General features: G+C 40.1%; 1 protein-coding gene across 2 annotated transcripts in view; it reads right to left on the bottom strand.

Moving 5' to 3' along the window:
• Window positions 1-14007, bottom strand: part of FSTL5 (follistatin like 5) — a 597279-nt gene that overhangs the window by 99168 nt on the left and 484104 nt on the right. For both annotated transcript variants that reach the window (XM_090036262.1, XM_090036263.1), the window contains exon 9: window positions 3046-3207. In XM_090036262.1, the coding sequence (XP_089892388.1) occupies window positions 3046-3207 (162 nt within the window). The remainder of the gene's footprint in view (window positions 1-3045; window positions 3208-14007) is intronic.

Raw genomic sequence — 14007 nt, 5'->3', positions numbered from 1 at the left:
CAAGAGATTTCCCATGTCCCCCAGTCAACATCTCATCTATTTGGTCTGATGGTGTGGGTTTTAATGGTCTCAAATTTGGATCTCCCAAATCCTTGGTGAGTTGCTTTTACCACACCCCACACCTTACCCTATCTTATACATTTGACCATATGCTATATAAAACCAGTATATTTTTAGCAGTACAACCATCTTCTCTTCTTACAGGGTTTTAAGAAAAAGCAGCAGCTGCCACTGCCTCACATGCAGGGATCATGATTTAGGTATCCTCTGGGAATGCCCATTAGATTAAAGCCTCTCAGGGAACAGAGACGGTTGACTAGTTTGTTGAAATATACATGGCATAAGAGTGAGCTAGGTGCTGAGCTGCTCAGCACAGTCAAGGCTAAGGTGTCTGTATGCATGCCTAGGAGTGGCACTTGACACACCTGCTGAAAATTATAAAGGGCCTGCAGAGTTGGGGTGCTGCAGGGCTAAGCAGCATATGAGTGAAGGTTTTGCGAATGGATTTAAGTCCTTAAATTTAAAACTTTTTATTTCATTCCCATTTGAGGCACTAAAGTCCGTTTTTGGAATGTAGGCCTTAAATCATAATCCATCTTTAAATTAAACTATTTGTCTTCAATGGAGATAAACCCTGATACTGCACACTATGCCACATTCTGAACACAATTAGACTAGCATGAATATTTTTCTAGATTGACAAAGTCAAAAGTACTTTGGACTTCAACAAAACATGCCAAAATCTAATTCAATGTTTTTAGCTTTTAAAAGAACAACAATTGCTACTAATTTAGGGAAATGGAAACATAGTATAATTTTCAGCAGTGCCAAATTCACAACAATTTCAATGCCGAATTGGCTTGTGTGAATAGGGAAGTATTTGACTCAGATGCAGCTGATTTGGAGGACAGTGATTCAGTTCAGAGATTTGGATCACTGTCTTGAATCAATTTGGCCAAATCAGCTTAGGAAAATTCAGTGCTGATTCAGAGAGATTCAGTGATTTGGATCAGCCAGGGAGAGGCACAGCCAGGTAGCTCCTCCAGCTGTACCCACCTCTCCCTAGGTGGGGAGAGCCATATGAGAAGTCCCCATGGCTGCCCTGCCTGGCCCCATCCCCCGCCTGGCCACAGCCTTAAAAAAAAGAAACAAAAAGAAAAAAGAAAAGAAAAATGAAAAGAAAAGAAAAGAAAAGAGGCCTGTAATCACTGGCTGTAGGAGCAGCAATTGAGGCCTCTGGGTGCTTGTGGAAGATCTCTCCCCCCCCCAATACAGCACACGGTAGTGAGGGCAGCACAGCACAGATTGTGCCCCCGCCGCTTAGCACCCATGTGGCAGCTGCCCTATGGCATAGGTGCAGCGTGGCTTGGCAGGGCACCGTGCGCTGCCTGGGACCTGGGGCTAGTGGGACTGAGTGATGCTGGGCTTTGGCTGATTACCAGAGCCACCCCAGCTCTGAGAGAGTGCGCAGCACCCTGCTGCACTGCGCTACTCCCATGTGATGTGACAGCTGCCATGTGGGAGCTATAAAAAAACAAAAGCCCTACCATCACCAGCTGCAGGAGTGGTGATTGTGGCCTCTGGGTGCTTGTGGAAGAGGCTCCCCATGCAGGACAGGGAAGTGGGGGGGCAGTGTGGATCAACTCCCCAACCCAGCACCCGCATGGCAGCTGTCACATTGCTTGGGTGCAGTGCAGCTCGGCAGGGCACTACATGCTGTCTGGGAACTGGAGCTGCTGGGACTGAGTGCTGCCAGGATCCAGCTGCCAGGCGGAGCTGCCCCAGCTCCCAGGCAACACGCAATGCCCTGCCAAGCTGTGCTTCGCCTGTGCCATGGGGCAGCTTGCCAGATGGGGGGGGTGATCCCCCCTGCCCCCCCACTGCCCTGCACTGCATGGTGGGGGCTCTGCCACAAGCCCTCAGAGGCCCCAATCACTGCTGCCAGAGCCAATGAGTGCACGGCTTTTTTTTGGATTTTTTTTTTAAGTGCTGGGAGGCTGGGCCAGGCAGGGGATGGGGCCAGAAAGGGCAGAAGGGCAGCCATGGGGTTTCTCCTGTGGCTTCTCCACTGGGAGCAGGAGCTCTTCCCTGCCACCACTTGCCAGCTGGTGTGGAGGGCATGGGATGTGGGCATGGCAGCACTGGGATCAGGGGATATAACTTGCCCCCTCCATGTGGAGTAAGCTGTACCCACACAACCTGCCCCCCGCTCCTGGCCCAGCTGGACAAGCAGCAGCAGGGCAGAGCCCCCACTCAAGGCAATGCCACACCCAATCCCACACCCCTCCACCCCCTCCCCGAGTAACACATCCCCCCGCTCCAGCTGGGCAGCTTGTCCCAGCCCCAGCCCTGATCCTTCCTTCCCCCACACCCCTTTCCTCCCCCACAACCCCAACAGATTTACCAGCTGTAAGCAGCTGTCATCTGCCTGTTGAGTCTATGGCTGAATCTGTAAATTGGCCAAATCTTTTCCGAATCAATTCAGAGCTTTTACTCGGTTTCCTGATTCTACTCCAATTCAGAGATTTGGTCCCCAAATCAGGCTGAATCTCCTCCAAATTGAATCCGCTACTGAAGCTTTGCATAGCCCTAATGCTTAATTATACTAAAATCTAAAAGCTTGACTGACTTACTAAGATTACTTTCTCTCCTTAACCACACTGGCAGAAAAAGAGGTGATAGCTGAGCTTCCATAATATACTGATCAGCAAGGATAAGCCATAGTGTAGCGATACGGATGGCTGCAAACATTAACATTTACCGGTAATAGAGGCTGAAGCTTTTATGTCTCCCCCCGCTATTCAAGAAAAAAGAAAGCAGGCAGGGATTTGTGCCTCAGAATGTCTCTAAGGCATGGTTTCACTTCTTTTAAGGTGAGGGAATTCTACTTCTCACCTTCTACTTCATGCTTGTACCTTAACTTATAAATTAACCCTAACCGGATATTGAAAATACGCAAGGTGAGAATGCACTGTAAAGACTGTAATGCTATTTAAAAACAATCCATTCTGCTGTCATTAGAAAGCAATAAATATGTTCCTTTACCTTGAAGAGTTAACTGTTTGGATAACTTTGGAGTAATGTCAATTCCATTCTTTAGCCAACCAAGTTGTGGACTGGGGATACCTTCAGCATAGCATCGGAGACTAGCAGTCACACCTGGCTCCCTGGCCTGGCTTTCTGGATAGACTCGAATTACTGGTGGAACTGAATATAGAAAACAATTATCAGTCAAATGAAAATGAAATTCTCTCAACATTTTTTAGCACACAATTTCCCAAAGCAGTTGATGTTAAAGAATCCTGCAGCAATCTATAATGAGACAATGAAAACAAATGATGTGATATTACTGTCATACTTAATAGAATCTAATATTGAACTCTGTCAGACATCAATTTATGAAACAGAAAGAATATTCTTATGAGAAATACCTCTTTCTTCTGTCAACACCCTATCTGCACAATCCCGAATTTTAAATCAGTAGTTCTTAGAGATTTTTAGTAAGATTTGTTGGTAATTTCCTTCAAAAGAACATGGATAATTTACAGTATACCAGTATCTTTCATTAAGGTTGATAAATAATTTACTTACATTTCACAGTATGGTTTTGGATATGGCGTTGCTTTTTATACTCTTTGAAACATATTTCTGTTTTCCTTTCTTTTCTGTTCCCATGCATACTTCTATCTTCCCCATAACCTTGTAATGTCAGAAGGAGTATTTTTCCCCCCTCCTAACAGCCAATACATCCATTTTATATGAACCTACCAATCTAGTTATATGAACAACAAAAAGATCACATTTGTAAACGTTATTATAAATACATTTTGAAGGGGTGTAAAACTTTCTGCTTCAGGGGTTAAGCCAAATGAAAAGAATTAGGGAACTGATCACACTGTTTGCCCCATACAAGTTCCATGCCCCTCTCTTAAAACTTTTAGTATTAGTCCCGTCTTATTCTTCATCCTGTACTCTTGTCATAAACCAGATGTTTTTTCCAGAATCATGTAGAAGTGATGGCTGTTTCTGTTGCTGCAGTGAGGTCCTCCTTTGTACAGATCTCACCATGTCAGCAAATAAGCAGATGTTCCATGGTCTGCATTTCAGCATTCTCATATCATTAGTGTAGGTCCATTCGATCATGTTTGTTTTTTAACATCCACTTTGCAGTTGCAGAAGGTTCGGTTCAGGCATCGCCATGTTGACCAGTCCAAATCAGTTTCTTCGGTGTGACTATAAAGTGGATGCCTGTCGTCTTTCATCTACCATGATCTTTCTTTTTGGCTCGCTACCTTTCTTTTGATATCAGGTGGTGAAATGCCAGCCAGTAAGTACAGGCTATCCATAGCTTCAGACATCCTGTTATTTCACAATAGCTGTTGTTTAGAACTGGGTCTATTTTCTTGGCATGAAGTGATCATTCCCATACTGCACATGCATACTCCACAATGGAGTAACACAAGGCAATAGCAGTGGTTTGTAATGTAACTGGGTTCACTCCCCACTGGCCAACTTTCAAAGTATGTTGTTGAGTACGGTGACTTTCTCTTTCATCTTCTCTACATGTACTTTGAAGGTAAGTGTTCAGTCCAGTGTAACCTCCAAGTTAAGAGGGATTGGGTGATTAGTCAGTGCAATTCCACCCTGGGTAATGTTTAATTTCTGCTTGGCTTCTCTAGCATAGGTGAAAGGCTGTGACTTGCATCTTGGTTGAGCTGCCACAAAGCTAGTTCTTATTGTAATAATCTGAGAGGTTGCTTGGTGCACATGTCTGTTCTTGACAGTGGCAAAGTCCTTCTCTTGAGATGATGCATAGATCATCAGCATATATGAAGCTCCTCATATTGCTCTGTATGGGTAGGTCATTGGTATATATGTTAAAGGGGATCAGGGCCTCCCACACGGCAGCATGGTAGCAATTTCATTGTCATCTCCAGTGGCTTAGTAAAAATGTCTATTCTCCAAAAGAGATTGGATGAGCTGCACTGGGGAGTAGTCATGTGGTAGTAGATTTGGCAAGCATGTTTCATTGATTGATTATATCATATGTGACTGCTATGTTCACAAACACAGAACCTGTTATCATCCCTTTCTCAAATCCATCTTTTAAATGTTGGGTGATGTTTAGTATCTGGCCAGTACAGGCTTACCTGGTCTAAATACAACTTGTTCTGCTATCAGATATTGTTTGATATGAAGTGAAAGGCAATTGAGACTAAAGTATTCATAAAGCTTATAAATATAGCATAGGAGTGACACTGGTTTGAAGTTCTCTGGGCCAGAGCATCCTCCCCGGGCTTTATCAGAGCTATTATATGGGGCTTATGTATGGCATACTAAAATAATTTTTCTCCAGACCACTTTTTCATCTAATCAGTATTTTAATCTGTTTATTTAGAGCTTTATTATTGAGCAGAAGCTGGTAAGCCACTCGCTTGGCTGTGATGTTGTGATATTGCTGTACTTTTGTCAGGTCTTTACACTGCTACAATAGTGCCTTCTGAGAAAGCGTCTCTCTGAAACATTTGCTGGTATTTTATACATTCAGCTGCTAACATGGAAGTAAATTCTGGTATATACTCAGTTTTGTATCCTCAAAGTATGTACCTTTTTGAGGTTTTGCACAGTGCATTTACAAATAGCTCATAATTATCCAAGACTGGTTCAATGTGTGCCACTGTTTTTGTGAAGGTCTTCAGAAAATCCTCTCTAAAATGCTTTCCTAAAATTGAAGCATCTGTGCACTGGCACCATATGTGGAGTTATGGCTGCTGTGACATTGATAGCAATTAGTCTGTCCTGTCTGTAGGGGATGGGTTCCAGCATGTCTTTTTTTGAATATAACTTCTAAGTTGCTGTCAAGAAAGGCAAGGTCTGGTTTATAGCTCCATCTCCATTGGGAGCTAGTCAAAAACCCAGGTAGATCAGGCTGAGGTGGTTTGCCTCAGCCTATATCTTGTTCAAATTACTATTTTCATTGTTTCCATTGTAACTCCACGTGACATTGTGGCTGTTCAAGTCACTGAAGATCACACGTGCTTTTCTGTAGTCTAGGTCTCCTGGGCTTACACATGCAAAACACTTCCATGGAGGCTTTAAAACAGATGTTGTAGAGATGTTGTCCGTATCAATGGCAAGATTTCAGTGCCAATGTTGTGTTGAGGATGGCTCTGGTTTTACAAAGATAGAACTGCCTTATTTCTCATGCTTCCTGTTGATGGCTAATCTCACCCCAGGGATCAATGGCTTATTGCTGTTTGGCCCTTTGCGTGTCTCTTGGAGACAAAGCATATGCCACTTGTAATCGGTGTTCATCCTGGAAAGAACGTCCTGTATTGGTTGCTGATGGAGGTAGAACATTGGAGCTGACAGATCTTGGGTCTCATCTAATACAGAAATTCCAGTGTTCTTAATCAGTAAAACTTATAAACAGGAGTAACTCCTGAAAGATCAAACCGTCTGAAAAAAAGATTCCTTGAGTAAAACATACTAGCTAAAACAGGAGCAATGCTACCCAGTATCTACTAAACCTTATTTACTCCATAAAACATTGATATTATTAACAGAGGCTGTGTTCCTGATTTAATCTTTTCTTCTGTGCTTTTTAGGGAGTGCTTCTTCTGAAATCCTGGATATGTCTGCTTTTACATTATTATCTGATACAGTAACAATTCAATTGATATTAAATAGTAAAAAAACCCAAAACTAAAAAAACATATTTCATGGCCAAGCTGTAATCAGAGGCTTATTGAACTTGATAAGTATGTTATATAGTAACTGGAGACCTACACAATAATTTATAGCTAATATATAACATAGTGTAAAATATAAGCTGTAAAGATCAGAGGGAAAAAGTTGTTTATGCTAAAAGTGAAATCCTCCAATTAAAAATAATTATCTATTGTTCCATTAAAACTAGACTAAGCTTATAATGGCATAGTTATTACTTGATATGCCATCATTTGCTTTTTAAGCAAATTGACGAGCAAAATGTATTAATCCAAAATTGCTTATATTTATAAGTTAAGGATAAACAGCCATTTCACAGGCTTACATGATATTGCTTATAACATATGGTATACATATTATATACTCACATATGTATGTACATATAGATTTTTATACAGTTTTTCATGCAACTCATAGTGCCAAACCATCAATTGCCAGATGTATAGGACAAATTAATTTGTTGTTTTATACTGCATTTGGGGGGGAGAAGAGAATCAGCAGCACTTTTCTAGGCCTTGTAAATTTGTTACGATGCATGCTTATCAATGAAAAATCTGCTATGCAACATGTCTGTATTGGCAGATAGAGGACATGTGATATAACAATGGACATATTCCTATTGGTAATCAATGATTAAGCAAGATTTCCCAAGCTCACTAATTAGATTTTTAGCCAAGTAATTGGTGATCTTATCTGTAATTATGCATTGAATAGAAGGAACCTTGAGGTTGTTGCTAAATGAAAAACAAGCTGTAATGAAGGTTAAAGAAAAATACTTCCCATTCCCCAAAGTTTTTTTTTTCAATGTAATTAAAAAACCATGGAATGCTTAAATGCTGCCTATATAATGCAGCTGAGTTGAAAATGAAATAACAGTTGAAAATGAAAAAAGTATAACAAGATAAAAATCAAATATTAACAATGACGATCTTGACATGAGAATTAGTATTTGCAAAAGTTACCCAAACATTCACAAGAAATGTCCTAGCCCATTATCACATTTCAGCACTGTTCATATAGAAAAGCCTCAGCTTTCTGCATACTTATGTGTATTGCACCTCAGTATGTGTGTAAAATTAGAGTTTTCAAGGGGTTTTTAACCTTGGTATACATAGAATATAGATAAAGGGCTTTCTGAACAATCAATGTGGAACAAATGAAAGACCCATTTCTCAATAAAATTTAACCTCGATTTTTTATTCCTAAAACTCAATTCGCTGGCTCACTCACAAATACAAAGCTATATTAAAAGAAAATTAAGAAGATGGGATTCTTAGTTTTTTACTGACAGGAGAAGAATCTCAGGAATCTTGGGTACTATTCCAGGTTCTGGAAGGGAATATATTTTTGCTGGCAGAAGCCCTTCTACTGTTGTTCTACACAAGTCTTACTCTTTCCTCTCATATGCTATCTGCAACCTTCCCCATTACTATTTCTTCCACCCCCCCAAGTTTCCCAGACTTCATCTCCTCACCTCCTTATTCCTCTTCTAATTCTTCCTGACCATGTCTCAAACTTTTTTACCATGGCTTCTTGTGTCAGTCCTTCCTGGGTTTCCCAACACACTCTCCCCGCTCACCCATTCCCATTCTACCTCCCCACATCTGGCATGTTCATTATCTGATTTCAATTTCCCCAACCCTGCTTTTGGTATCCAAATTTTTCCTCAGTTCTACCTAACTGGTTTCAGTTCCTCATGTTTAGTCATTCCATCTGTGCATCTTCCCATTGTCAGCCTTTCTGCCTTGCCTCTTTATTCATTATCAGTATTTCCCCACCACTACATTCCATGCCACCGTCATTTTCTCTTCTGTCTCCCTTGATTAGAAGCTCACAGGCTCCTCTTCCAAAATCCCATACTCCCATACCCGGTTTGTGCCCTTCTTCAATTCTTCCAGTCCCAGTGTATTCCTTCTACTGCTTATTCTTAACCTCGGTTTTAGTTTCTGTCTGCTCGGCATCTGACTCCCATGCCTTTTTTCTCCATGCTGCCTGAACATCAACAGAAGAATTACAAGCAGCACTGAAGTGACAATTTCCTTGTTCTCACTCAGCAATCAGCACCACATCTGCTACCAACTGCTGTCAGGCCCAGCTGCAAGAAAAAACTATGGTTCAGTTCCTAGCATTCTTGAGATATAGCATGCTGATTGTACAAAAAATGTTGAGGGAATTTAGCTGCCAAATCCTTACAGCTCTATTGAGCACGTGTAAGGTGATATTTTTTCAAAGGCTTACACGTGGCAAAATTTGAAAGATATTTTTGGAGAGACAAGAAAAGCCATGTGCTGGGTACCATGGCAGGTTTTTATGAGCTTTTCAACAAAATGGTTGGAATAATTTACCGTGTATTTTTCCTTGATCAGAATTTCAGAAAAAATCCAAAAAGTAAAAACAAAAGAAAAGAAAAACAACCCTTGGGATAACCAGTGTGCAAAATTTCCTTTTGAAAAGTTAAATTTATAAACTACTGAAAACAGTATCTTATAATGAAAGGGTGCCTATACATGTACACTGAGACTGCTCTAAACCACTGTAATTACAATGTGTCAGGGCAGACTTGATTAATCGAGTCTGCTGGTGTGGTAATTACCGCATTCCATCAGACTCCAGCGTCACGTGTATCAGTATCCCTGGGTGCAAAAAATGGTGGTGGGGTGCTTTAAGTAAAGCTTGTTCAACAAGTTTTACTTAAAGTGCCTCCGGCTACCATTTTTTAGCTGATATATGTGATACCCCAGGTGCTTTAATTAAAGTGGCTCTCAGATCCACTTTAATTAAAGTACCACCCCACCCCGCCTCCCAGAGGACATGTATAAATATCCAAAGTGTCCAAAAACCATAATATTGGTGTTGCTACCTGCACTGCTTAAGATATATGAATAAAATGATATATTAATATTGACTTTTTTCTGACCAGGAGAAAATAAATTCTAAACTCACTATGTTTAATGAAGGCTTAATAATTATGTACTTTTTGAAAAACTTATTATTGAACAAAGTCTCAAATCCCACTGACAGCTTAATATAAAAGCTTGAAATAGAATGTAAATCTATAATAGTAAAAACTCAAATCTCATGATCTTAGACATACACTGCATCTCAGAAAGAGTATATCAGACATATATGCTTGGCTATGCCGTAAATAAATTGCATATATGTTTATGGTAGTGTTGGTGTGATGCTGTAGACATGACAATCAAGAAAATATATGAGAAGCAAGGATTTTGATTATATACGTGGGTGATATATTTTATTGGACCAGTTGCATGGCTGAAATTGACTTAGAGAAGCTTTTGAAAGAAGAATGTATTGCATTTTTCTGTTTCAGTGAGTTAAACATTCTTCTCTGCAGTTATTTAGCCCATCTGGTAGTGGTCTCTGTTGCAGTGCTGAAACTTATCCTGTGTTCAAACCTTAATGACCATATGTTAAAGGAAAGCAGAATCATATATTAATAGAATGCTTTGCATTTTTATTTTAATAGATCCTGGGAAGTTAGGAAAAATAAAAGCAAACAAACAAAAACTAAATTATATCTCAATTTTGGATTGTAATGTATTCCTTAATTATGATTTTTTTTTTTCAGAACCTGGGAAGTGAATGTGAGGCACCCTAAGAACTGTGCAAATTAGACATGCTCTCAGGAAGAAATAAAACAAAACGAAGCAAACCAAACAAACAAACGAAAAAAACCTTGGTTAGTTATTTGGTTAGTTTTTGGTCAAATGAAAAATTAAGTTGGCTTAGCTCTGCTTGAGGTCCTTTATTATGTGCTTCATAAGGACTTTTGCATAACTAAGTTTTATTTGCACAAAGGTTAAAATCATAAAAACATAAGGCCTACCATACTGGGCCAGACCAAACGGTCCATCTATCCCAATATTCTGTCTCTGACAGTGTCTGTACTGGATATTTTAGAGAGAGAGCTTATGAACAGAGTACACAAACTTGTTCCATGAACAACTGTAAGGACATGCATGCTATAGCACTTAGTGCGTGCATCTACATGAGATGTTTACTACAAAGTTGACTAATTAGCTCTGCAGTCAAACATCACTGTCCAGATATCTGGTGCTATTAGGATGGAGTAAATTAATTAAATTAATTAACTCTGTCATAAGATAGTACTACCAGACACAAGTACTATCCTATAGCAGTTATTTACTCCACTGCAATGTACTTGTAGATACTAACAGGTCTTCCTACTGGCTAGCCCCACACTGCAACACCCTTGTGCCACCTGCTGGGTGCTACTGCACATGCAGTGCTACGTTCCTGTCTGTGTGTAGCAGGCTGGGGCTGGGCTCTGTGTGTGCATGGCCCCTCCCGCATACAACTCATAGATTGTCTACATACCACTGGTGGTATGCATACCATAATTTGGGAACTGCTGATCTAAATCAATCTTGATTCAATAGACAAAAAACTGCTTAGTGCCTGAGTTCATTACCCTGCAGAGGCACTTAGTTGTTTCCCTGATCTGTATAGAGGTCATAGAGGAGTAAGGCTGGAAGGGACCTCTAGTAGTCATCAAATCCAAACAGCCTACCTGCAGCAGGGTCATCCCTGTCCAAATCATCCCATAAAACCATAATCTAAACTCTGCATAAAACAATCCTCAATCCTGACACAACACAGACCCAACACCCTAACCTGCCACAGGTAAAGCAGGGGAAGCATAGCACATCCTGTTTCTATAAAATGTAACCAATATATGCTCAGGAGGTCCCAGGTAGAGTGCCACACCCTCCACTACAGAGGAAGGCAAAAACCACCATAGTCCATACCAATCTGATCATGGATAAAATTCCTTCCTGACCCCAAATATGATGATTGGTCTGACTTGGAGCAGAGGGGCAAGACCCTCTACCCAGGAATCTATAGCTTTGCTCCTAGCAGGAGAAATGACACACCCCAGTTGAAGTCCCCAGGCGTTGTTGTAGACAATACCCAGTGCCTCTGGGGAAGCTTAAAACACCCTAACACATAGAGCAGAAAAAAGGGGCAGGGGAGGTAGAAGCATGGGAAATATCCATGGTAGAGAATAGGCATAACTATGCCTAGATCATGCCCAACCCAGAGCTCTCCAGCATCTTCGTGAGATATGGGTATCTCAAGTGCCTAGCCCTTTCAATTTGGGTCACCCTTCTGAGGCAAAACATCATTGTTTTAGGTGCACTGAAGCCTAAAAAGAGACCCTATAGCAACATATAGATTTGGGTCTCTAAAATTGGACCTGAATCCGTTTTCTTTTACAGTTAAAGATAAATATCCAACTTGGGTATAAGAAGATATTTAAATATAATGGATAATTCCTCAAATGAGGTAAATCTGAGTAGATTCACTGCTTTATATTAGGCTAAGGTTTTGACTCTGAATTCTTTCCTTTAAATTGATAATACATCCTTCTAAGTGGGAGTTTGTCCAGAAGCCAGCTTCATCTGCCTATTGTTATTCTGCATCAACACTTGTGATCAGGAATAAAAATCCCCATGATATGCATTACCTAATAACTTAATACACCACTTTGTTAAATGGTTTTCTGGCAGTATTTACTTTCTTTCTACCTTTCCTCCTAAATGATATCACAACAGATGAAATCCTTGATGTTCATATACATATAAAAATGGGTTTGCTTTCTAAAAGAACTGTCAGATCCTTATGATTGCCCTTTGGCAAAATCTGTGCGACAATATCCCCAACTAATCATTTGACATGAGAGAAGAACTGAGCTCTAAATAAAGATCCAACCTCATCTAGATGTTTCGCACAAAACTGCTATTAGTATTGAACAAGATTAACATCTGCGTGCTTGGAGAAAATAGATCTATGAGAATAGCTAAATGTACTCAAATAACCTGGTAATCAGAAAAAAAAGAATTCAAATGAACTACTTTTAAGCTATCTACACAATCAGCTTTTCCCAGGGTATTTCTGAGGGCTTGTGTGTCAGCTGTGGCAGGAACATGATTTGAAGCCTATGATTACTAGACATTGTTCTAATGATATCACACTCATGTAATGCTGAGAACAACAAAAATAAAATGAAACTTTTTTCCACACTGGGCTTTAATAAATACTTTCAGCTAAAATAAACCAGAACCTGCATTAATAAAGAAGTATAGATTGTATCAGAGAAATGTTATGCCTGTCCCCCTGTCTTCTGTCCCCAGGCACCACAGACAGGCAGGACAGGGGCAGTTAGAGGCAGAGGGAGATGCAGGGGGCAAGTGATAGGGGACAGGCAGCAGAAGAGGTAGGGGCAAACACAGGAGGGCAGGGGATGGGGGCAGGCAGGGGAGGCAAAGGTAAGTCTCCTTGCCTCCCACCTTGCCCTCCCCCGCTTTGGGGGGTTTATTTTAGACAACCCTCCAATAATTGGATTGTATACACGGAAAACTATAAATGTGTTATAATTTATAATTTTCCATGTATAGAATCAATTATAGTGGGGGAGGTGATCTAAAATTCAAAGTTTCTTTGGATTTGGGTAAATATGGCAACTTAACTATTGGGAAATTTACTTGCAGTTTGAAAGCGGAGTTTCTATCACATTTGTGATAAACTGCTGGGCCACTGCAATTGTCTAAGTTTAGCAGAAAACAAAAGATGAATCTGTGGTAAATCATAAGCTTATTCATGAGTAAAACAGCCCAAATGTTAGAAAGGATTTTTTCTTTAAAGTTTGTCTTTGTTGTTGGCATTATTTGCTATTTCATATTGAGGAATTCTGCCACTATTTTTCCACAGATTATTCATACAGTTGCTGTAAGAAGAAAGGTTAGAAATAAGCTTGAGGAAAAGAATACAAATATCTTTAAAGTATCAATGACTCACCAATGCATTTGTGTTGTTCTATTTGGCGTGTGTTCTTTTGTCAATAAAATAAGATTTCAATGAAAATTTATAGGGTTGATTTTATAAATATTTATCGGATTAGTGAACTGGCTGGTGGCCCTTTGTCTACAGCATTATTAAAGCCATCAGTTCCCCCAGGCATTGTCCTAGCTCAGGCTTTCTGTATTCATGATTTGCACAATAGCTCATGTCAACAAAACAAGAGAGTTTTTTTATTAACATTAGTGCTATCATCACAGAAACATGTCAGACTCCAACATCTAAATAATATGATCTCTATTCTATGGCTACATTAGTCCCTTAACTTCACGAGCACCAAACTTCAGAAATCTTTGGAGGAAAATGAATACTTTCAAAGATCTAAGAAAGGTATTGAACAAAAGAATGAGATTTGTCATTTCATATTTTACTTTCCTA

The sequence above is a fragment of the Crocodylus siamensis genome, chromosome 2 (genome assembly GCF_052110815.1).
Source record: "Crocodylus siamensis isolate JL-2025a chromosome 2, ASM5211081v1, whole genome shotgun sequence".
Taxonomy (NCBI): domain Eukaryota; kingdom Metazoa; phylum Chordata; order Crocodylia; family Crocodylidae; genus Crocodylus; species Crocodylus siamensis.
This window is presented reverse-complemented; position numbering and strand designations above follow the sequence as displayed.